This window comes from Neolamprologus multifasciatus, chromosome 5, assembly GCF_963576455.1.
Source record: "Neolamprologus multifasciatus chromosome 5, fNeoMul1.2, whole genome shotgun sequence".
NCBI classification, from domain to species: Eukaryota; Metazoa; Chordata; class Actinopteri; order Cichliformes; family Cichlidae; genus Neolamprologus; species Neolamprologus multifasciatus.
This window is the reverse complement of record NC_140443.1, coordinates 23,516,646-23,542,012: the sequence shown is the minus strand read 5'-3', so window position 1 is coordinate 23,542,012 and position 25,367 is coordinate 23,516,646. Positions and strand designations below refer to the sequence as shown.

Sequence of the window (25,367 nt, the reverse complement as noted above, 5' to 3'; positions counted from 1 at the left end):
ACCGTGGGCCAGACTGGATTCTCTGACAGGCTGGTTCTGGCTCCTGGGCCTTATGTTTGACACTCCTGCTCTAGATGGTGCAACAAACTAATTCTTCAGTGTCATCAGGGGGTGACCAGCCTCACTAAAGTATAGCAACCTTTTTGACAGGTACAAGTACACAGCTTATAGCGCACAGCATGCATTTATACTTGTCACTCAAAACAGCAAGTGTGTGTGTTTTTTAATGTTATATCTCCTTCTGTAATGAAATCTTATACTTAAGAGGCATAACAGGCATAACAGCAGTACTGTTATGCCTGTGACTGTTTGCTGATACTCGTGCGTACCAGTAAAACCACAAATCCTGTTTACAGATTAATCCCAGTTTGACTCCTGAGGATGAGCTTTCACCTTTCCTGTTGTCACTGGAGTCTGTGTTAATTTAAAATACATATTCTATGCCGAGATGTGATTAGGGACCAATATTAGACTCGCTTAAGTCATGCTGTTTGAGCTGCATACCTCTCTGCTCATCAGCGCACTCCATTAATATGAAAGGCAGGTTTTGGTTTTCAAGTCACATTTACTGTCAGCACTCAAATGCATCTCACTGCTGTAACTGAGGGTGCTATATGCAAAAAAAGACGCCACTTCAGTCTCTGTCTGCTTTGATTTTAAACCATTTATATATGATATACTATACACTGCACACCTCATTTGTATTGCTGAAGCCTGGAACATGCTACAGAGTAAACATTTATACTCTACCCTCTCTTTTTAGTCTATAGCCATGCTAAGTATTAACATATATATATATATATATATATATACATATATATATATATATATATATATATATATACATATATATATATATATATATATATATATATATTCATACTGCAGTAAGTCTGAGAGCCTCTCAGTGTCTGCCTCCCTACTGGACTAAATTATTGTTCTTTCAGACATAAATTATCACCATAGCCACCCCCTGTCAATGTGACATTATACAGAAGCTGTTTACAGAGCTAGTTCAGAATCAGCCGTGTAAGGATCTGATACCAGAGCCATAAACACAGTAAATGATGCTTTTCTTTTCTGTCTGAAGTAAAGATTTGTCCCCCCTGGTGTTTTATAACCTCCTGTGCATGACCTGACATTATAAACAGGTCTTTAATGCACACATGATGGCAGAAAACTAAAATGCCACTAGGGGCCAAAAAAAACTTCTCATCCAGAAAAAATGGAGCACATGTGGCTTTCTATCAGCTTGTGGAAAGAAAATGAGAACGAGAGCGAGTGAGGCAGGCAACAGAAAGAGAGGTGGAGAAATGAGAGGGGCAGAAGCACTGCTGCAGAACACCTCATCTCCTCTCTAGCTGGAGGGAGAGAGCGAGAGAGAGAAATAGAGAGAAGAGCAGAAAGATAGAAAAAGAGAGAGAGAGACTCAGTCTTTGCCAATTTTCTCTTCAGCCCTTGTGATAGAGAGGGAGCTGGGGAAGTGATATTTCAGGAATCTTAAGAGATCAACAAACGTGCGAGAGGGGGAAGGACAGAAAATTGGGCATGTGAAGAATCTGCAGAAACAACGACTGAAAGCGAATGGAGAAGGGAAGAAACGACAGAGAATGAGAGAGAGATGTAGTCTGTGCTTCTGCTGCGGTAAGATAAAATATGTTGTGTTTTCTGAGCAAACTGGACACTGTAGCACTCACAGAAGTATGTAGTTGCTCTTGCACACATGCAGCTGTGGTGGATGCATGCATATTCACTCTGAATGAAAGCGGGATTGATTCAGTAGTCATGGGAGCAGGTGTGTGTGTGTGTGTGTGTGTGTGTGTGTGTGTGTGTGTGTGTGTGTGTGTGTGTGTGTGTGTGTGTGTAATGAAAAAGCTTGAGTGTCTCTGCAGGCAGAGAAGGAAAATAAATGATGAGTTTGTGTATATGGGTGTCTTAGTGCTGGAAGAGATTCAGCTGCAGAGCAATGCGTGTTTGTGTGTGTGTGTGTGTGTGTGTTTTTAAAGTATCTGCATCCAGCACCTCTATCTCTGTCATACCTCCCCTCTTTCCTGCTCTCTAAATCCTCTCTGTCTCTATTCCACTCTGTTGCAGTGTCCCTGTGTCATATCTGCACTTACCAAGCAAGACGTATATGCAAAGACTATTTGACATGAGCATGTGTCTTTTCTTCATACAAATCACTCTTTGTCTTGCAGCTTCATTCAGTCTCTGCCTGGCTTCTCTCAAACTGGAGAGTCCAAAGGAGAGACGTGTTTGACTTTAACTCCCGGAGAAGCTTGAATGCGACTGATCTGATATACCCCGTCCTTTTAATCTATGTTCTTCTCCGTGAAAACTTTCAAAACACTGATTATTTGACAGTACCCTTAAAAGGAAAGGCAGCCCCTTGTAATTCAGTACCCCACATGCAAAAATTAGTTTTGTAATATGCTAAATTTTAATCTAGCATACCTCACTTTCTTTCATTGTGAACGAGTATGTGTCTACGCACGTCTGCTTTTACATGTTCTTTTGCTAATTCTGCATTAGATTTAATACAAGTCTTGTTATTCAGGTAGACAAGTAAGAACTTAATTGCATGCAGATACTCGGGTGCAGAGTTTATTGCCTGTGCATCAAGCAAAAAAAATACATTAGCTAACACATTTTTCTTTAAAACTGCCGATACAAAACGTTTTGTTTGCTTTTTGTGTGTCTGTGCGGGTTTTGTGAGTGCAACCATTTGCAGGAAGAATGGTAATGTGTACCCTTAATCTGTTTTGGTGGGACATGGACAGATGTAATGCCAAGCTCCAAGCACATAAGCTTTATCTAACAATCCTGAAAAATACGCATCATTTTCTATTCTTTGAAGACTGGTGTGATTTGAAAGATAGATTTTGAAAACTGTTGCAATAAAACTCATAAATACATAAATGGACAAATCCATAAGAGCTTCTACTGAGCCTGAGTCAATGCTTTTATTTCTATTAGGAGCACATTTTGTAGAAAGCGCCAATACCACATAATAACTGCACTGGCATTTAAGTAATGATACAGCCAGAACAGACGACACATCAGACAATGAACTCCAACCCCCTTTTTTTGTTTTTGGCAATGTGTACTCATGACAAATGGTTATTAAAAGTAATCAGTGGGTTTTATTGTTTTGATTTTGCATCCCATGATCCTGAGCCAAGAGCATAGTATGCTCGTAGTCCCAAAAGGCAACCAGTAGCATAAGATATTCTTTGCAGGCGTGGTTAAAGGGAAACTCCTCTGATTTTACAAATCGAAGTGTGTTTACAGGCCTCCAGGTGTTACACACCAGTAGTTTCACACATAAAGTCCAAATAGACTTTACACAACCTTTTGTGCATTCAAGAAAAGCCAATCGTGTGTAGCTGGAAGAAAAAGCCTGATCATTATCTTTGAAACTAGCAGCTCGAAGCTACAATAAATAGCTTTTGCACTTAAATGTTGAAGAAGAAGAACGTATGGATTAAAAGTGGTATCTCTTCATCTGTGGTATTGATTGTGAGTATTTTTTTCACTGTCCAATTAAACTGGAGGAGCACTACTAATATTCTTTATGAATTAGTAGTGAGACAGCTTATGGTAAAGTGGTGCATGTACACATGTACACAGATTTTAATTCAAGTGTCTGTGCAGCTGTTTTTTGCGTTTTGTTTTTATTGCCCTTGTATAGTCGGGATACAGTTATATGTGGGGCTTAAATGTGAATCATAGGAGTGTACAGACCAATAATGAGCACTAAGAGATAAAGAGTGATAAAGAAAAGCCCACAGAATAGCGATGAACTACAGATGAAAAGCTTTTAGCACATATTGGTCCCTTTTGTTTGTTGCGATACATGTATTGTGCAAGTCCCCGATAAATAAACAACAAATAGTGATTAAAAATTATTTATCCATAGTCAAAATTACAAGTCCTCACATCACGAGCCCTTTGTATACACCTATCAGCACGTTGTTCTGCTCTCCTGAAACTGCCAAAATTGCTATGAGCTTTTGAGAGCAAATGATAAAAAATGGAGGACATCAAAATTAAATGACAAATCCATTATTGAGCAGGTTGCTTGTAAAAAGATGAGAGAGTGGAGATGAAAGCGAATGGCTGATAGAAGCGTGAGAAGAGCCCCGGGAGGTGGGAACTGCTCCCGTGTCGTTAGCGTCTCAGCTCAGACACTGACTTACACTTTGCACCCACAACAATTGTTTCACAAATCTTGCATACATTTCAATAATATGGTGTTTGGATGTTTATAGCTTTCACTGTCGTCGTAACTGCTCTAAACAGAGGCAGATAATTAAATTTATTGCTTGGTAGTAATTTGGCCGACAGACATCAGCTGTACACGATCTTCTGTTAAGTCAAGAGACTGAAGCCTGTAGCGGTTTGAATAGGAAAACTCTGCAACCGTGATGAAGGGGTATAAATTCATCTAAATATATACAGTTTTTATTATCACGCAGAACAGAAGTTCTTGTGTAGAACACCTTTAAGGCAGACGTAGCAGTGCTTTCATCTTTTTTAAAGTTTACTTTATGTGGCAAAGTTATAATGGCATCGTCTGGGTTTAGACCGGTAATCTGTGAGAATTGCTTTCACGTCAGTTTGGCAGTGGATGTGAAATCTTCTGGGACAATGAAGGCATGATTGTATGACCAAAACAGGAGAAGAATAGTGCTTTTGTTTTCCCCGGCAGCTATTTGTAATTTTCCCTAGGTAGCTGAAATGGTGGAAGGTGGATAAAATTGTGGTAACTCTGCTCATCAGAAGACAAAGAGCTGAGAGATATAAGAGAAGGGGAAGAGGGCGGGTGACGGAAATGGAAAGCAAAGCCTTGGACAGGCAATCACTTGATGGATTCACTCTGGGATTTAAGAGGGCTCAACAGCAGTAGTCCAACCTGTTGAATATGTTGTGCTCAATAGGACTTGGAACTAGTGATTGAGCCCACAAACCTGTCAGGAAAGTGTTTACCGAGGTCAAGTGAGCTCAGGACCGTTTTACTAGAGATTTCGACACAAAATTCAGGATTCATCCTGCTGGCCAATAGAAAGATTGCAGGTTCAGGGTACCTTTGCACTGAATGTGAGGTTATCCGTTTCATAAAATACTGGGTGGCCTTTTCTGGAGTACAGTAATTTAGGAGACAGGATTCAACATTCAGCTGATGTTACTTTCACTGGATCACTAAAAGTAACATCAGTGGCCGACTTAGAGGTCAGTTTTGGCGATGTTGGAGAAAAGGTTATCCAGTGACATCTCAATTCAAAGAACTTCCATCAAATCAATTTCTGCTGTGACCACCTCTGCTTTTTCAAAGCGCTCCATCACTCCATGGCACTGAGATATGCCACAGGCCTCAGTCAGAACTCTCTGACTCTATGTTTGAGGTTTCTGCCATGATGTAGATTAAAGCAATGAAAAAAAAAATCAGACATCTCCCTGATGGTGTTGCAAGCTGGACTAAAACTGCACATTGCCTCATTCCAGTAATTGTTGTCAATATACAGTGTATCCAAAGGAATCATCATAACACAGAGTCTACACGGGAGATTTGCAAAAATAAATCAACTATGTGGCTAGCCTTAGCTATTATAACTTAAAGGTTACTCCAGAATACTTTGTTCTGGTGAAAATAAAAATGTGAAATACCAGCTAGAGGGCTTCCTACAACAAATCAGTGTAGTTGTTGTCTCTGCTAGAATAATAAATAACTGAACCCATTAAAAAAGTCCAGAATTCTGTAACTCTGAAGTTTAGTGTCTAAAGGTCAGACTTATAAAAGTAATTCTGTACATTTAAAATATAAATATAATGACTTTTGCTGGCTATTTTTATGCACACTGAAAGTAATTTTTCTGCGTTTTTTTCATCTATGTGTTGTGTGTGTGTGTGTGTGGGGGGGGGGGGGTTGTTCTTTTTGCATGTCTGCAGGTTTTTATGATTGTTAATATTGTTTGCATGGCGTACGACTGGCTACTTATTTTTACTGGTTCATTTATCCCAGTGGGCAGTCACACTGTGTCAGTCAGGCAAAGCTAGTGATTAATGAAGCAATTTAAAGCTTAAGTTTGGGAGCTGATGTAGTCGTCATCCATCAGTTGTAACAATGTTACCGACAGCAGGAAAATATTTTAGCTATGCCTTGTCACCAAGGTTGTTATAAATAGTTAAATAAGGAGATATGAAAAACATTTTACCTGAAATAAAATGTAAAAACACAAAGGAAATTTCCTCGCTCTCAGCTGCTGTCACATTTAACAACACAACCTGCCTGAAGAGGTTTTGTTTATTTACGCTCAGGTTGTGTTTGTTTTGCAACATCTGTACCAAACTCCTCAGCCTTTGTCTTTGGCACATATCCTCCACGTTATAATAATTCAAGAGATTAAACCTCTAAAACGAATGAAAGCTAAAACACACACATATAAACACACATCCACTCTGGAAAGTAATTACATCTAAAGTGGATTAAAAAACAAAAAGTGAAAAGAAATAATAATCCTAATAATAATCATTTGATCTTATCTCTTAGGCCTACAGCTTAGGTCATACTTTGCCTGGTTTACAAAAAAGTTTGAAAAAAAAGTTAAAACCAGATTTCTAGAAGCCAATATTTCTAAGGACAGCACATAATTTTTCACACTGTAGGGTGCCTGCAGTTTTGGTCAGCTAATTACAGGCATGATGCTCTAAATGTTTGATGTGTTAGTGTGACGATTTTGCACCATGAATACCGAGCAGTAAGTCTCTTTGGTATGTGTGTGTGTGTGTGTGTGTGTGTGTGTGTGTGTGTGTGTGTTACATCCACTTAGTCTTTCCCTTTATAATCTTAAATACAGAACACTGATATGAACATAAAAGAACCTTGGGGTCTTTTTAACTGTTACATAATGAATAACATTTGTGGGACGCTATGCTCTGACGGGCTCTGAATGTGAAGTACCAGCGTGAAATATTTATGTACATGCTACGTGATTTCATCATTCCTGCATATTTACCCATTCTCCTGCCAGCTGAGATACGATTACAACAGAGCACAATCTTCTCCCTGCTTCGTCTCTTAGTTTTTAATCATCATTCTGTCCGTGTCTAACGGTAGAGTCAAGGCTAAATCTCACACCGAAAAACAGACATTATCATCTCAGACTTTTTACCCGTTCTCGTCCATCTTCTTTTCTTTATCTCCTCCCTATTCTGCTTTTAAAGCTCTGCCTGATTCTACCATGACCTTGCTATCGCACATGAGCAAAACTGTGCTATATTTAAAGTCTCACATGCAGCATTAACAGACTGTACGAAACAGTTTTTATGCTCCCTTTTCTCTGAATCCCTTTCTCTCTCTTTTGTTCTGTTTCTGACAAACAGAGATCCGCCACACCCCGAGCTATGAGTCCTCCGCTTGTGGTCAGGATGTGAGACTGATGATGTGAAAGCAAAGGCCGTCATCAAGCTACAGCCACTGTGCAGTCCCACTTCTACAACTGCAATCAAAGACGCACAATAACAGTCTGGTTACAGTAGGGCCTCTGCAAGCTCAGCAAATGGGAAGAAACACATTTCAGCTTTTTAATTCTGTGTGAAACCACCGTTGATGTCTGTCAACATTATAGTCCCTCTTTAATTGGGTGCCACTTTGTGAATGATGACACTAAACCATCTGTCTGATATATACACATAGCTTGCGTGCCTGTTCACACTACAGATTTACAAAAATTGCTGTCCAAATGATTAAACGCACATCTCCATAACAAACTCCTCTCCAGCTCGTCTAAATCACCTGTAAGGATTATGAGGCCGGCTTTAGTGCTTCTACAGTCACATTGTCTCTTGTGTGTGTTCGGTGGTATGTGTGTGCCCATTGTTATGGGCTCCCAACCTCCCGCACTACCATGGCATGTCTCGTGTCCCGCGAGGTGTGTGTGTCAGATCAAGCCATGGTTCTCCCTCGATTCCGTTTACCACGAAGCCCCCACTGTGGACTGCAATGATCTGCTGCTGACTAAGCTCCCATCACCAATACCCCTGGACACGCACACCTTGCACCTGCAGAGCAATCTCCTGTCAGTTCTGGACACTGCCGTGCTCCATGGACTCCCCAACCTCACCGACCTCGACCTCTCTCAGAACCGCTTCAGTCATGTCAGGACTATAACCGACCGTTTCTCCCTTCCCTCCCTTCTGTCTCTACACCTGGAGGAAAACCATCTCACTCACCTTCCTGAGTCTTCTTTTGCATCACTGCCAGCTTTGCAGGAGCTTTTTCTCAGTCACAACTACTTACATTCAATAGCACCTGGGGCCTTCATTGGTCTGGACTCGCTATTCCGTCTTCATATCAACAACAACAGACTCACCACTGTCAACCCTCAATGGTTCAAGGCTTTGCCTCGCTTGGAGGTTCTCATGCTTGGAGGTAATCCTGTGGAGTCGCTTCCTGAGTGTGGCTTTATTGCCCTGAAATCCCTCCGGAGTCTTGTCCTTGGCGGTATGGGTCTAAAAGGTTTGGCTGAAAAAGCACTAGAAGGCCTGGACAGCCTAGAGAGCCTCTCCTTCTATGATAATCTTCTGAGTAAAGTTCCAACTCAGGCCCTCAGGAGAGTACCAGGATTGAAGTTTCTTGACCTCAACAAGAACCGCATCAAACTGATTGGGACAGGAGACTTCCAAGACATGGTTCACCTGAAGGAGCTCGGTTTAAACAACATGGAGGAGCTGGTTTCCATTGATAGGGCCGCCCTGCAGAACCTTCCAGAGCTCACCAAACTTGAGATCACAAACAACCCACGTCTGTCCTACATTCATCCACAGGCTTTCCTCAAGCTGAGCAGGCTTGAGAGTCTAATGCTCAACTCCAACTCACTGAGTGCTCTGCACCAGCACATAATGCTCTCCCTGCCAAATCTTCAAGAGGTCAGCTTACACTCCAACCCTCTGCGATGTGACTGCCTGTTTCACTGGGCAGCCAAGGAGGTTTCTCATCCCCGCATTGAGAAAGACGCCGAAGCAGATGCACAAACTCCCCGAGTAGTGCGTTTCATTCAACCCCAGGCGACCTTATGCTCAGAACCTCCAGAACTCAGAGCTCGCAGGGTGAGAGAGGTGTCCTCAGGAGAGATGTCATCCTTGTGTCTTCCCATGATTCCTGCCAGCTCCCTGCCTTCCTTCGTAGGGGTCCGTGAAGGCGGCAAACTGGTTTTGCACTGTCGAGCTCTTGCAGATCCACAGCCTGAATTGTACTGGGTGACCCCCTCTGGTCTGAAACTTCATCCGGAACCGATGCATGCATCCAAAGCTTCTTCAGCTCCTCTCCCCTGCAAGAGCCGGAGGACTTCTGAAGAATTCAACCTCACATCTGAAGCCAATACCCCTCGCCAGCAGAATGAAGACAATATTCCCTGTCAGCTCGTCAAACACTACCGGGTACTGCCTGAAGGAACTCTGGAGATCAGCAAGATCAGCGCTAGAGAGGCGGGATTGTATACATGTGTGGCTGAGAATGCATTAGGAGCAGATACACGCAGCGTTAATGTAGGTGTCCATAACAGAGAAAAGAGAAGAAACCGGGGGGCAGCTGCTAACCTGAAGAAGTTTCAATTACTGAGAGCAGATGCCAGGTTCGAGGTGAGAGAGATCAGAGAACATTATGCTATCCTGTCTTGGCAGAGTGGACACAACCTCCCCTCAACCCGCCTGTCCTGGCAAGCTATGTTCTCCAAGGCCCACTCGCCCACATACACCACACGCATCCTTGCTGGTACACAGAGCTTCAACCTGACTCACCTGCAGGCTGGGACATATTACAGAGTCTGTATGCATTTAGGAATCAGTGAGGGCACAAAGCATGCCAGCAGGAGATTAAGAGAGAGCAGAAAGCCTCAGTGCGTTTCATTCAGGACAAAGGATGCCCCTGAACCCCAGCCCAGCCTGCAGCTGAACCCACAGCTGACCTCCACAGCAGTCACACTACTGCTCCTCGCGATCATACTGCTGCTCGCAGGTCAGGGCTGGGACAGTGAGCCTGGTGAGGGGACAGGAAAGGACCATAATACCTCCCATCATGACATAAGGGGTTACAAAGCTCTGATCTTCAATCAAAAGGCAAAAGGAAGTGACGACCCTCAACCGAAGCAGAGCGACAAACTGCTACTACATCAGAACTGCTGAGATAACTGTACACACTTAAATGCAGTAACACTGACACACACACACACACACACACACACACACACACACACACAATGTCAGATACACACTTTGTTATTAAGATGAGGGGAATCATAGACGAAAGCCGTAAAGAGAGAGAGAGATTTGTATTTATTTTATATACCGTATAAAGTATATATTGACATTGTTTCTGTGTTAAGATGTGTTGTAAATGTCTAACCCCTAACCAGGGAAATAAAACTGGACAATCAAACTCCGCACAGGAGAAACAAATGAGCCAGAGCTGCCGATGACCACTGGACCGAAAATAAACAGAGACTGATTCAAGCCAGAGACTTATATTTACCGACGGGAGCAGCTCAGACCTCCAGGGGTTTGTCATGTTTGCCGTCTATGTGTTCCACAGACTGAACCATGAGTTTCTCAAAGCAGATGAAAGTCTGCCTTAAGACTGACACTGAACAAAATCCCTGTTTTTTTTTTGGACTCTGTAAGTCAAAGTGATTGATGTAACAACCTTTCTGCTTAGCTTTCCAAATCTTGGACTGGGTTGTCCATCTTGCAGTACGCTACATGTACAGCATACTCATCTGGATTCCTCACCTAACATCCTACATTCTGCTTCAAAATAAAAGTGATCTGAAAGTGATTGTGTTAAATTCTATTTTGAGCTACACACAATAAAATCTCTTTTACATTTACTCGTTTTTACTCTTTCTTTCCATTTTCCTGACCTCAAAACAATTTCAAAAATACTGAAAATAAACTATTTGATTAGGGTTTGAGGAAATACAGAAAAGTTCCTGCATCAAAATCTTCTTACTGATTCATCTACAGCTACAGCCCTTCCTCATCTGCATGCAATTATCATTTCTCCACGGTAGAAATAGGTATAATAGCTCACGATAAATGGAACCTACCAAATTAACACAAGATGCAGTGAGTCCCCTGCTGGATAACAAGTGGAACTGAGCTAGGCTTTGCAGTGTCAGTCCCAAAAAGGCTGTCTCATTGTAAAAGTCACAATCCTACATTTACATGTCTGTCCCTAGACTCAGGATCTCTTTGAGTATTTTAAGTACCCCCTGCTCCAGTGACTCCAGTGTAAGACTGTTGTCAGCAGCGTGAATCAGATCAAGTATTTATCTTGCAAATTTACAGTTACTTCAATGTGATAAAGTATGAGAAGTCTGCTGATTTTTGATTGGATCTTGCAATGAACATAGACAGAGTATGTGGTCACTAATTATTTTTTTTTACAGCAGAGTCCCTGCAGGAATATCTTTGAAGCCAAAGCATCCAATAACTCCACCAATAAATTTTCACTGCACGTAATCGCATAACCTCACCAAGAGACAAACATCGCCAATGAGTTGATGCAAGGCGAGGTGGAAGAGAGAGACTGAGCAGTCCACCTGGGGCAACTTTTACAACTTCTAATGACAATGACACCTTTAACTTGCTTTCCCCCCCTGAGGATGCTATGTCAAACAATTTGCAGCGACGTCCTGTTTTATGGTAGCAATAACATTGCTTCTCTGACTTGGCGGAGCACCTTTAGGTTTCTATAGGTTGGAGTATCTACTGATCATAACTGCTTGTTCTTTCTTAGCTTACTTTGACTGGATGTTGCAGTGAACAAAGAGTTCAAACAAGAAAATCTTTAAAGCTAAAAAACAACAACTAATAAATCAACCAATATTATTTACCATGAATATTACAGCCAGTCTTGCATTTTAAGAGATATTAATATGTGAATCTTAGACTACGTTTTATTATATGCTCTAATAAACTGCCCAATATTTAAATTTAGTCATATTTTATAAACACAAATCCCAGTTTCCCACCTAAAATAAAAAAAACACTTTCATCAGTAGTTAGTTTGCATTTATTCACACAAAACATAATACATTTCTTCAATAAGGCAACACAATACTGTATATACATACAATGACTCATATGTATACCATGTTTTAAATTTATGTTACTTTGTCATTCTTTACTGTCACTACCAAGTGTAAATAAATAGTTTAGCAAGTCATGTAAAAGAGAGCCAGATGCAAAAACCTCAAAGTCAAACTGTACATCCAACGCAATGCTCCTTTACTTCCTGTAATATGTTGTCGTTGCCAACCTGTTTGAGCTGATTTCTGAACACAGCTTAATGGTCCATTTACTTTCTGAAATAAAAAAAGTGTACGGAAGCCCAGAGAGCTCAAAATACTGCAACTTACTTTGGAGCAACTTTAGAAAATATTCATCAAATATTCAAATCTGACAACAGATTTAGCAAAAATAATAAAAATGATAGCAATTATTCATGCATTAGGATACACAGAAGTCGCTGCAAATACAATGAAAATCTTTCTAGGGATCATTAAATATTGATGAGCATACCGTAGCTTGTTGCTTTTGAAGGTGAAAGATGATGTTAGTGTCTTTTAAGTTGTGTCACAGTTTCATATTCTGTTTATATCCAGGTTTCTGCATTTATTCTGACGGCATTTCAGCATGTGGTTGTTTTCTCACGTTGATAAATGCTGAAAAATCTTTTAGTAGTTTGCCTGCGTTCTTGTGTTTTCATTAGTTGCCTCGAATTGAACTCTTTGGCTCACCGTAACACTAACCAGCGAAATTAACCCGTTAAACCTTCAGCATCAGTCAAAAAACAACAAACAAAAAACAACAAGAAAAAATCTCAAATGTAAACCTCTTCACAAGCTGACATCATAAGAAGTTGCTGGAGTTGGTGTCCTAAATTAAGTGAGGTGTTTTCAGTGTGACGTGAGCATGCTGAATGTACCCCACCCACTGACGTGAAGTGAAAATACCACTGTTAGTTCCCATTCTCTTCAAGACTGACAAAATCGTACGATCAGTTACAAAAATATAATTCTACTCTGCATTAACAAATGACACAAGTAATTAGTTCTGGTTCAGAAGACAAAGTTTTGAACCAGAAACTATGTGGAAATTAGAAAATGACATCAAGCAACAATACTGTAATTATTACCACTGTGTACAAAGCACACACAATGCTGCATACTTCACTATGATATATGAGCAGTACTAGATGCTGCTCTGTTTTAGTCTCCTTCTGTGCATTTGATTGTGTTTTATGTCCTCTTGTTTTTCCTGCTTGCCTTTGCTTGATAAAAAGTTGGAAATCAAAGCTCCAAATGCTGATTAATTCATGACTTATATGTTCACACTTTTTTAACACTCTGTAGGATGAACTTTCCAAATAAAGTTCTTAATAACTGTATGTATTTACTGCATTAACAGTAAATCAATAAACTATTTATAACAAATTATAATGGAGCTGTAGCTGTTTTAAGTCAGTAGGCAAGTGTTGACTAAAGTCTTTGTCACCAACTATTAAACTGAAAACATTTTAGCAACACAGTATAACATAAGTGTGAATAGATAATCTGATAGTTTCAACATAATACACACTAAATGTAAACAGTAATTGGAGAATTTATAATCCACTTTGTACAATACTGTTTGAAAGTCTTAGAGCACTCATTTTTTTATATTGCAATATGGGAAAGAAGTGATTTAAAACTTGTGCAAACATACATGGAAATTCATCATGTAAGGCAAAAACAGGGTTTGTACAATTCTAAGCTTTAAAGTCAATATTTGGTATGATCACCTTTATTCTTTTACACTGTATGAAATCTTTTAGAAATTCTTACTGGTAATTTCTTTAAGTACGCTTCAGTAATAGTTCTCCAGGCTTCATGAAGGTAATTCAAAGTTCTGGTTGGATGTTGGCTGGTTTTTGTTTCATTATCTTTCACAATGATCCCACAGGGCTTTAATAATGTTGAGGTCCAGACTCTGGGTAGGCCAATCCATGACTGATAGTGTTTCACAGGGTTTTTTTTTTCATTAAAGTTTTTTCCATCAAAGCTTTTACTGCATTGGCAGTGTGTTTGGGATCAATGTAATAATGAAAAATGAGTCAAATCAGGTACTTTCCAGATGGTACTGCATGGTGGATCAAAATCTGACGGTACTTTTCTCCACTCGTGCTTCAGAATTTTTGGATAAGATCCCCAACACTTCACCCATACTCACTGTTGTGTCTTTGTTCTGACCTCAACCATATATAGTGACAAATATTTGAACCACCACTGATTTTCAGTCCAGTTCTTTGGTAATTTGGCCTCAACCTTTTCTCAGCTGCCGTTAAGTTGCTATTGAGGCTTCAGTGAACAGTAGATGGATCAATAGATGTGTCCGGTCTTTGCAGGACTAATTTTTTTTAATCTTTATTTCTTACGGGCATGAGTTTCACACATTGTTGATCTGCTGTAGACAGTTTTGGGTTATTTTTAGGCCTGCCCCTGCTGTTATCCAGTGTCCTTTTAAGAACGCACACTGTACCATGCTGAAATATGCCAATTTTGGGGGCGAATAGCTTTTTGAGGATAAACATGTTTTTGATTTTTTTTTGTTAAGCTGTCTGTTATATGTACACACAATACTGGTTTATCCCTTGAGTTAGGACTTAGTTTATGTTTATGAGTAAATTATTCAAAAGTTGGTGTTAAGTGGCTTCACAAACAACAAGAAAACGTTCCTTTGAAAATGCTCACATGCAAGAACTGGACTGAAAATTAACAAAAAGACAAAGATAGAAAGGATGGAGAACTATTGCTCAAGACCACTTTAGAAATGACTAGCAAGTCTGGGTCCATATAAAGAAGTGAGGGATGGCTCTAGACTTTTGCACAGTATTGTAACTATTAACATATGTGGACATGAAATAGTATTAGAAGTGTGTTATATTGTGTCTATAAATAATTATTTGCTTATACAACACTTATGAACTCTTCATATGAGCAGATATATAAGCATATCTTAGTGTGTTGTAGTGTTTCATTATCAACATATGAGCGTATGATAAGGCAATGCAGTGACTATGATTGAAAAAAAGTTCACATGATTTATGTCATTTAATTGTGTTTGATGTCAGGGCTTTGACCCCGACTTTAACAAGCAGCGTGACCTTAAATATAGAGATTTTGCCCTCAGTCTCTCAACATAAAAAAAACACTCACACAGACCTAAAAAATCTGCACACACAGACACACACTTACAGACACTTACATTTGGCAAGAAACACTTAAACAATTTCATTAATCCTTTATATGGTAGAGTACGTTCACACTGTGTAACAGGCCTATGGAAAGAGTGTAGTGGTGTGAAGAAAGAAGCAGCATCAATGCTACTCAGTTAACTGAAGCCACAACAGATATATGACTGTATCATCATGTGTGGAGCTGAAATGGCTGGTTGAATAATTAATCACCTGACACCCTTAAGAAAAAGAAAATGCTTAAATGCAAATATTCCAACTACCCAAATTTAACCACTCGTCAGTTTTCTGGTCTTTTATAATAACATTTTTTAAATTTAGTTACACCTCACCATCTTTTTTCTATATTATCATTTGGACTCTGGAAAGCTATAATTCCTACTGATAAACGTTTTGTCCCATGTATGACAAACAAAACAAAGTGAATAAGGGAACATAGTTACACATTACCTGCTTCTGCTCTATACATCTTACATCTCAAGCTTTCTCACATGTCTAATCCTTTTTAAATTAATCCATTGCATATGAGATATATTAATATTAATAAGACAACGATGAGGAGCACGGTGTGGAAGTGATTACACTGTACTGTACATCTGTACACATGGAGTAGCAGGCAGTATCGGAGTGAACACAGTATTTCAAACTGGATACTTCGTTCTTAGTTGCCGTGGAAACGGCAAGTGTCTCATGCTTCAAGTTGGACTAAAATGTAAACATTCATTTGTAGATTTTGATCTTTTGATCTGTGTTCATGTCCACCTTTATATGGCAAATAACAAGAAGAGAAAATCTGCAGTCTGCTTGAAACGCTCCGACAGATGAGATTCTCTCATTTCACCTCTTTCAGCTCTTCCAGGAGAACATTTCTCTACCAAACCCTGACTTCTGACCTCTCTATCAGGCGATAAAACACATCTTTCCTATCCAGTGTCACAAACAAGTAAAAGCCTCCAAGGTTCTGAAATGTTTAAAAAAAAAAAAATCAAAGTAGCTTTTTCCACATATTTGCTAAATTCATCAAAAAATTGAGCATACTCGTCCTTGACAAACACATGCATGCATTGCAAACACACATACACACGCACGCACGCACACACACATCTCAGCTGTAGTTGTAGGTGAAGTTATATGAGCTAGGCTCCTTTGGCACAGGAGGCGGCGCTTCCGGGATCGTGATGTTCTCAAGGTCGAGGAGGCGGAGCTTCATCTCCATGCTGATGAGAGTATCTAGGTCACTGCGTGTCAGGTCACTGCCCATCTCTCTGCCCAGCAGCGCACACAGCCCATCAGTCCAGATACAATACTGCACATATGCACACACACAGAAACATGAAGGTGAAACACAGCCAAGTCTATATGAGGGAAAACATCCAAGAAGAGTTTTTTGTTTTTTATATTAGCTAATTTCTGACAGCAGCTTTTAGGCTTTTAGCTGAAAGTTGTACAACGAACACCCGGACCAGCCTCTTACGCTACTTTTGAAATATTTTTTGTTTTACAATAATAAAAAAAACTGCATTAACACCCATTTTATCACCTTTTAAAGTCAATATAGACAATGTATTAGCAAACAGCTGACAGTTTACATAAGTGGCAAACACCGAACAACTTGGACTTCATTTGGAAGTGTTTCCATCCACCTGGCAAAAGTAAGTGCAATATTAACTCACATTCTGCTTTACACCAATTGCCAAGGGAAATATCTGGCTCTTTAACTGCTGTGTTCACCAGCTGGTTGCTAACTTTATCTGTCTGCCGTTTAGTGCTGGGAAGGTAACATACAGCAAATCTGTCAGAGCTTATTCAGCTGCCTGCTGTCGCTGCAAATGAGGATGATGAGAGCTGTGAGACTAAGGCAAATCAGTAGATTTGCTGACTGTAAAACAAAGTAAAGAAGTTAATGATGCTAAAGTGTTCCACAAGGATGTGCAATTCAGGGGGAGTTAAAGCTAATTCTTTCCAAGCCCACCACACAAACAACCAGGTTTTAATAATAGAAATACTAATCAGTGCGGATTTAAGTTTTCACATGTGCCAAACAAAAGGAAGAACAGCTGCCGCGTTATCGTGCACATATGAGCTTACCTCGTATTTGTTGGGTGCAACAAAATTAAGTGTTTCATCGGGATCATAGAGGACAGAGAAGGCCAACTCCAGCACCTCCTGAGGGAATCAGCAGGTCAAACAGAGTTTCTACACCGAGCGGCAGCACAGAATTAAAGGGCAGCAATGAGACTAGAATGGCAATTAAAAAGAAAGAAAATGACACTACCTTGTTCTGTTTTAGAGCACTTTTCTCCTTCATATGAGGGCAGTCCTTCCCTGTCACCACAGACTTAATATCAGAGACGGGGACTGGGGAAAAACAGAAGAAACAAACACATAATCATATTCACCTATTAAGGTCAGCCTTGTGACGGACGCGGCGTGCTCTGCTGGTGACAGTGTCATTGTCTGTGTTATGAAAGACTTATTATCAGGCAGATGGAACCACTATAGTGTCTTACTCTTGTCACTGAGTAGCTCAAAAGGCACTTCACCCTGAGGTGACTCATCCAAGTCCCCGTAGTGCAGCACTTTGTGATTCAGAGAGAGTCTGCAGAACCAAAACTTTTCTAGATAAAAGAAGGGGACAAGGTGCATTGTTTACTATCAGCGCTCATTCATAAGAGCAAAGCGATTGCTCTGAAGCTGTACTGTACCTTGCCTTCGACGGTTGCCCAGTTTACGGAAGCAGCTTCCTTCGCACAGCCGGTTGAGTCGCTGTTGCTTGATGAGCTCTAAGATCTCGGGCTGAATTCTCTCCCGCAACTCACTGCAGCACAAAAACGCAAAGAACACAGTTCAGATAGGATTTAAAACTCCTCAAATGCTAGAGACCACAGCCGAGTACACAAGCATCGTGGGAAAGTCCATGTTGTCGTGGGCCCAGTGGCACCTACTGTGACAAACGTGGGTTTTAGGATGACTTAAGATTGGACAGTCAGAGCAGTGCAGCTATATGGGTCATGGGTCACTCTAAAACAGTGATCCATGCCTTTATCAGAGCTCTGTCTTTGTACATTGGTGAGTGCTCCCTGTCTCGTTTCAAGCTGGCGCAACTGCTGGATTTTAACTGGAACACAGAAGAGTCAGCACAATACTCCTCTTTTATCTTCACTGCTCTGAGTTCATTTTAAAATGAAGCCTGTGCTTCCTTATTGAAGTTCAATAAGGAAGATCTGTAATCACTCATCTGCCTGCTTTCCTGGGTGTTCAGCTGCTAGTCTGTTCTTCACATCACTACCATTTTCCCACGCTATCAATCTCAATACAGACACCATTACTGCAGTCCAATCCTCTTCTTGCCAGGTCTTTCAGCCAATCAGCTTCCACTCCGTGCGTGGAGGTGTAGAGGGAACAAGCCTTTTGCAGGTGCAGCTTTCAAATTGTGGAGTTCGTTGCCGCTACACATCGGACCGGCCTCTTCACTGGCCATTTTCAAATTTGCTCCTAAGACGCACCTCCTCTGCTCGGCTTCGAGCCAATTTTTTTCTTCATTTATTAAATATTTTATTATAATGTATTTTTATTCTTATGTTTAGCACTTCAGACAGTGGTTGCTGTTTTTAAAGTGCTTTATAAACAGAGTTGGCTTGTCAACCAGATAAAGACAAAAGAGATGCCTCTTCTGGGAAACACTATGTGAGTGAGGTTTACCTCCAGCACCCGCCTATTCTTGATCATTCATTCATTTTGATCTCAGCAACAACAATGTAAAGCTTCATGGTCATATCTTTAATGCTATCATGTTGACATGTGTCCTAAAATGTCCAAACATATACACACAACTCAAAGAACTCAAAACTGCCTTCGCCCTAACTTTGCAGTAACGCCAAGTGCAGCAGGCGTTTCTAGGATCAGACACCACAACAGTCTGACAGACTTGCGAAGCAAAGGCGAAAAAAATTACAGCCACATTCTCAAGGCAGGTAATGAGAAAGAAAAATAGTGTGGACACAAACTGACATGATGGGTGGAGACTGGAAATCATCCTGGCTCATTCGTTCTGACTGCCGCAGACGCAGAATCTCTGAATAGTTGAGGCCTCGCAGCTTAGTCTTCAGCTGGTCTATGGACGACGGTTTCATGGCCAGAGCTCTGGTGATCTGCTCACGGACCACTTGCATCACCTGGTGAGGGTTTAACCAAACATACACAAAAGACGAGTAAGAAAAGATGACATACCCTCCCGAATGCTAACATGGGTACAGTACACCGTAGAGTAGTAAGGCTGGCTTTTAATGAACACTCATTCCCCAGGGAAGAAGCTAAAACTGCTGACTGAAATATGTTTAAAAGGTATTAATATTTAAATCACTCTATACACAAAACAGCTTTGTGTATCCCTGTTCATTTCATTAAATGTCTTTCGAGGTAGTAACTGTCATGCATTATTTAATAAACCGAAAACCTTTCAACTGTTTGCTCCAGTGAGCTGCTCGGTCACACAATGCAGAACACAGCAGCTACAGTTGTGTGTCAGTGTTATGCCTGATTTTCCTCACAGTGATACCTGTCAAACACAGTCTGCTCTGGATGGATGGTGTGTATTTGGTAATGATGAGCACCTACTGTACTCAACATCACTGCCCTTGGTATGACATTTGAGTGCTCGTGTTTACAATCGTACCGTCTTGTTAAATCATCATTTTAGTTAGGTTATGTCAGCGTGGTGACTTTTCCATAATTAGCACTTAATTATTTCAGATTGCCACTTGAAAATTAGCTAATGAAGGAAAGTACAGCCGTGGCTCATAGACAGGTCTATGTTTTACAAACATTTTTTGCTGACATATTGTACAAAGTATAATTCTTGACCTAATGACGGAGAGAAAAAAAAACTGAGTTAAGGAAGTGCCAAAATGATTCGCCAACAGAGAGGAATTAATGTGTTCTTCTGAAAAAGAGAAAGTCGTGGGGATCACCAAAGTCATGAATATTCACTGTTTGGGTGAATCACATTCCTGAACAATTTCTGTTTTTGAGACAAACCAAGTAGTTAGCATCCACACCAACCACATGGATGAGAGCAGCATCAGCAGCCGAGTCCTGTGATCGACTGGTGGCGTGTACGAAAATGACCTGCTCTAACACTTTCCCATCTACCTCTGCTGCTACTATCAAATAAAGACAAAACACAAACAGACATTCTGCTTTTTCTTTATTTCCCTCCATTGCTGAGTATTTCTAGCTTGAATGCAGTGCACCAGCACTTTGAAGTGACATTGTTCAAAACACAAACTCACTCAGTAGGGTTGACAACCAACACAATATTAATTATATTATATAACAAGACTGTGGTCAAGCTACTACGTTTTTATTATTGTAGAGAGCAATACAAAAAACACATTAATATTTTTATCTACCAACTTAATGTATTTGAATACGTATGACTGAATTAATCCAGTATTGTATCTTGAAGCTGTGTCGTGTAGAGCAGTGTCGGGTAACAGTGCAGAGTCCAAGGTGCATGATTACAGGTGAGGACGAGAGAGTGTGGAGTCACTCTACTTCAAAGAAAGTTTTACCATGAAAATAATCAGTCTAAAGGGACTGGAAATAGATCAGATTTCTCCCATATTAGTTTGCCTTCATTTTCACATGATCAGATCAAATGATCAGGCACGGTGATATCTTAAAGACTTTACAATAACATATTAGCCAAAAGAAAGCACTCTAGTCTTAGAGCTCAGATTTACTTGTGTTTCTTTGAGTTTCTAGCAGTAGAATGGGAAATACAAATAGAATGGGAGGCAGAGCCTTCACCTTCACAGTGGAACCAGCTCCCAGTTTGGGCTCAGGAGTCACACTCCTGAGCCCAAACTGGGCTACTCCACAACACAGATAAATAAAGTTAAATTTAACTTTATTTATCTATGGCATAGATAAATAAACATAAATAAACAAAAAACATAGATATATAAACATAGATAAATAAAGTTAAATTTACGTAAATATAATTAAACATGTATTTTAAACTAAACCCAGAGAATTCCATTTTCAATTATTCCCAGGAACTTCAAACAATCTGACTATATTATCTGTGTTTAGTTTAATTACACACAATTAACTATACTAATAGTACTTTTACTTCACAGAGTTTGAAAAGGTAGTATTTGGGGTTTGTAATGGCTGTCATATAAGTGGCTCTACGAAGAGGCTTGCACCATTGCACCATCCATCTATAAACCAATCAATCAATCACATGGTCTAACATGTGGCAGTATGGTTTATACTATTTCAAATGATATAAAAGGTTGTCTAGGGTGGAAATGTTGACATGTAAATGTGTTGTGTATGTTCAACACATTTACACTGACCTTGTTGAAGTCCTCAGCTGTGGCTCTCATCTCCTTCCAAGTTTTATTAAGCAGCTGAATGCAGACACAGAAGAACTCCTCCCATGCCCGGTCATGGGTGAAGAACATGGGATGATAATCGTTGCAGCCTTCATTAGCTACACAAAAGAAAAGATTTCTAAATGAAAAACATGAAGCATGAGGGAGACACACTTCTTCCATATCACCCATTTGCAGTCGAGGAGCAAGTTCAATATCAAATTTAACAAAAATGTAAAAAACATTAAGGGATAGAGTGACACTGAAATACAACAGCAACATATGCAAAGCTGCTTACGCAGTTCTCCAACTTGGAGTATCTCACACAGCATTCGAGTAAGTTCGATGGCACAGCGGCCAAAAGGACACTCGTGTTTATCTTCTCGGCTGCTGTTCTCCAGAACAATCTGTCATGAGTAGGGAAACATGTTAACGTGTTGTGGAAGAATTTGCTGACTCTGTAAACTCGGCAAAGTCATGCGTGAGACCAGCACTGACCCTGATGTACGTGTCCTGGTGAACTTTGGCTAGATACAGCATGTTGTCCAGAGCCAGCATCCCTGGTGGCGTCTGGGTAAAGTCCATAGCTGGGTTCACGTGGTTCTGCATTTTAAATAGAGATAATGTGAGTGAAGAGACAGAAAGAATTGCACCAAACTGGGTCGATTTCAACCTCCAGATCATTCCAGAAGAAACTGAAATCTCTAGCGGAGACTCACAGTGAAGCCCAGCATCTTGTAGTCCTTGGTGTACATGGCCTTTCTTTTCTCTGTGCCAGTGGGGTCGTTTTCTCCATCGAAGGCAATTCTGCGTAGCTCAAAAATGATGTCTCTCTGAGCCTGTGAGAGAAAAAATAACATGTTTAGAGCATATTAGCATAAACAGGAACACACAGCTGCAAAGGAATGAAATGAAAAAGGCAAAAAGGCTAAGTCAATCGGCAGAGAGTGAATGGCTGTAAACAAGCAGTGGAAAAAAATACAGGAAAACTTTAATTTTCTGGTCCACTTGTTACACTTAAAGCAGCTCTGACAGTGCACACGTCACTGGTAGAAGTGTGTCTCTAATTACACTTTTTCAGGATCCCGCTATTTCCATTCAGCTGAACATGTTGCTTCTTTAAACATGCTCCAGACAATCAGATTACTTTACAGTCAAATCACACAAACCACTGCATAGCAACATGGAAATAAGCACAAAATTCATTATTCCACTTTTTTACCTGGTCATTAGGATCCATTTTTGTCATCATCCGTTCTTCCAAAAGGTTAAAAGTCAACACCTGCAGCACATATAACTGATGTGCCATTTCTGCTTTGATTGGTCGATTTCCTCTGATGACGTGCTGGAAAGGAGGAGCAGAGGGATTTTTAGCTGAGCCTTTATGATGGCTGCAATTTTGTAAACAAGCAGCATATCATATGAAGCAGAACAAACCAAAGCTACTGATGGAATATAACAAAAAAGGACCAAATGAATTGTATTATTTTTCTAATTAGAAGCAAGATAAGCATCTTTCTGACATACACCATGATTACAATTTGTCTGAAATAACAATAAAAAATAAAATAGCACAGACATTTATCTAGTAGGTCACCAGGTCACACTAACAGTGCATGAAAGAGCACAATGGTGGAGCTGCTCTAGGACATTTCCTTATTCCAGGAGGCTTGAGTGCAGCACTTCCTAACTTGCAGCCATTTGCAGCCAGTTCAACCAGGGGCTTTCAGACAAATGCCAAAAGGAATCATTTTCAGAGGAGATTTTGTTCCACTTCATAGACTTGGCCCCATATCACATTTGCTCTTTCTGTGAGTAAAGCTTTCCACTTTCCAAATTGTGACCAGCTCTTTGTTCAAGGGTCTAAACCATCACCAAACGCCAACACTGTAAAGTCTCAAAGGAGGATGAACGCAAGTATTGTGTATCACCAAGGTTTTCGGGAGTTTTATTGGAAGTAGTTCCTGACAATTTCAATGGGAATTGTTTAAAGTACTTGGAAAGCTTAACAGCCATCAAATGAAAGCTCTGCTACGTTTTAGTGTCTGAGTTTCAGACTTGATACTCACATTGAGGATGATGGAGCGCAGGTGTTTCTGAGCCAAAGAGCTTGCCATTTCCTGAGGGTAAAGACAGACATTACTCCACAAAAATCAATTCAGGAAAGATGATTTACTACAAACTAGAATCGCACCCAATGATAATTTTACTGACATCGACCTATGGATAAATGAGAATTTTGAAGAAATAATCTAAAGCTAGATTTTGATCTATGGTTTAAACCATTTGCCTTTCGCACCTTCTGTAAAATATCTCACGGTCGGTGACAAGTCTGTCTGCTGGTGCAGCAAGCTATGGTTCTGGCTTAATTTGAGGGTTTATGCAGCGGCTTTCCATGACACAGAAAGGATCAGACAGTGAACGAGAGGTGGAAAAGATGATATGAGCTAAAGAGGGATGTGTACTCACGGTGAGGTGCTGCTCCAGCGGGTTAGTATACTCCTCCTACGGGTTCAGAGTGGGAGGAGTAGTGTGGGTGTAACAGTAATGGAAATAAAACGTGCACGCACATGGACCATGAGATACATCACCGTCACAGCATGCAACGAAATAAGAACATGAAACAGCATCAAATAAAAATCAGCAGTCACACATCACCTAATGCACCCGACGTAAAGTACGTTTATAAACCATTACCCACGGCAGGATTTATCAACCCACAGAGTAGCAGGATGATGCTTAGAACTACCATTAAACATGCAAATCACTGAGGCTTACTGGCTGCTCTCATGTGTGTACTGTAAACATGTTAGTCTCTTCTGATTCCTCCCTGCCTCTCTTCTTTTATAAGAAAAAAGAAAAACATCGAAAACTGATGCGGAGAGATCCATATATCTAAAAGCTGAGGTGCTACTTTATGCATATTTGCTAAATGAGGTGAAAACTGGCATTTAGACGGTAATTACTGTAATGCCACAGTGCAAGCTAAACACAGGATGCATTTCTGTTGTATAATTGACTCACTTCACCCTCCAGTGGTCAACAACAGCAACTGGAGATAAATGAACATTAAAAGCCCTTTGCATACCGTTTCCTGTTACGGTAAAAAAAAAAAAACTGGTGCACTGCACAGTAAATTAAGGAAAATACTTTATCTTGAGATTAAATATAATTGAGTGTACACTTGAATTTTTTAGAACTTTAAAGCTGAATGAGGACTGAGGATTTTAGCACCTTTGCATTTGGGACACTTTAAGTATAAACCAGGTGTTGCAAATCTGCAGCTGCACAGCCTTAGTAACAATTAAAATCACTAAAACTAAAAATAACTAAAAAAGTAATATTAAAAATGTAAGGTGTCATGTTTTGCTGTTGAAAAATCCTTTAAAAAATGTAAACAGATATTGTCAATTTGTGTAAATGGAGGGTTTGTACTAACAGAGGACAGCAACAAGTATTTTTTTTTTAGTTTTATCTAAATTCTTTGGCTTAGTTAAAACATTTTAATTGAGAGTTGTAATTCAGGAAGTAAAGCAAGTTGTTTAACTAATTGGAAGGCCGGTGGTGTGATCCCCAGCTCCTCTAGTATGCATCTCAAAGTATCCTTTGCCAACGTACTGAACCCCAAATTGCCCAATTGAGTGTGTGACTCTTAGGTTAAAATCATGAATGCATTTGTGAGACTGCATGAA

General features: G+C 40.2%; 2 protein-coding genes and 1 long non-coding RNA gene across 12 annotated transcripts in view; 1 reads left to right on the top strand and 2 right to left on the bottom strand.

Annotated features, from left to right (window-relative positions):
- The first annotated feature begins 1,280 nt into the window (after positions 1–1,280).
- Positions 1,281–16,282, top strand: LOC146518727 (leucine-rich repeat neuronal protein 2-like). The gene is made up of 2 exons (XM_085159699.1): positions 1,281–1,644; positions 7,384–16,282. The coding sequence occupies exon 2, from the start codon at positions 7,807–7,809 to the stop codon at positions 10,180–10,182; it is 2,376 nt and encodes a 791-aa protein (XP_085015825.1). The 5' UTR covers positions 1,281–1,644; positions 7,384–7,806; the 3' UTR covers positions 10,183–16,282.
- elmo2 (engulfment and cell motility 2) overlaps positions 13,530–25,367 on the bottom strand; it is a 25,058-nt gene continuing 13,220 nt past the window's right edge. For 7 of the 10 annotated variants that reach the window (XM_085159701.1, XM_085159703.1, XM_085159702.1 and 4 more), the window contains exons 11-23: positions 24,145–24,180; positions 23,745–23,795; positions 22,898–23,020; positions 22,395–22,514; positions 22,174–22,278; positions 21,974–22,082; positions 21,658–21,794; positions 19,304–19,467; positions 17,998–18,110; positions 17,803–17,910; positions 17,568–17,650; positions 17,381–17,458; positions 13,530–16,598 (exon numbers count right to left, since the gene is read on the bottom strand). In XM_085159701.1, coding sequence (XP_085015827.1) covers positions 16,398–16,598; positions 17,381–17,458; positions 17,568–17,650; positions 17,803–17,910; positions 17,998–18,110; positions 19,304–19,467; positions 21,658–21,794; positions 21,974–22,082; positions 22,174–22,278; positions 22,395–22,514; positions 22,898–23,020; positions 23,745–23,795; positions 24,145–24,180 — 1,428 coding nt within the window. In that variant the 3' untranslated portion in view covers positions 13,530–16,397. Of the gene's footprint in view, positions 16,599–16,631; positions 16,809–16,904; positions 17,459–17,567; positions 17,651–17,802; positions 17,911–17,997; positions 18,111–19,303; positions 19,468–21,657; positions 21,795–21,973; positions 22,083–22,173; positions 22,279–22,394; positions 22,515–22,897; positions 23,021–23,744; positions 23,796–24,144; positions 24,181–25,367 lie in introns of those variants that run through there. The other 3 variants (XM_085159708.1, XM_085159709.1, XR_014874119.1) reach the window with 2 other exon arrangements.
- Positions 20,773–21,651, bottom strand: LOC146518726 (uncharacterized). Its single transcript, XR_014874121.1, has 2 exons — positions 21,288–21,651; positions 20,773–21,201 (listed from the first exon to the last, which is right to left on the bottom strand). It is a non-coding gene; the product is annotated as an uncharacterized LOC146518726 (long non-coding RNA).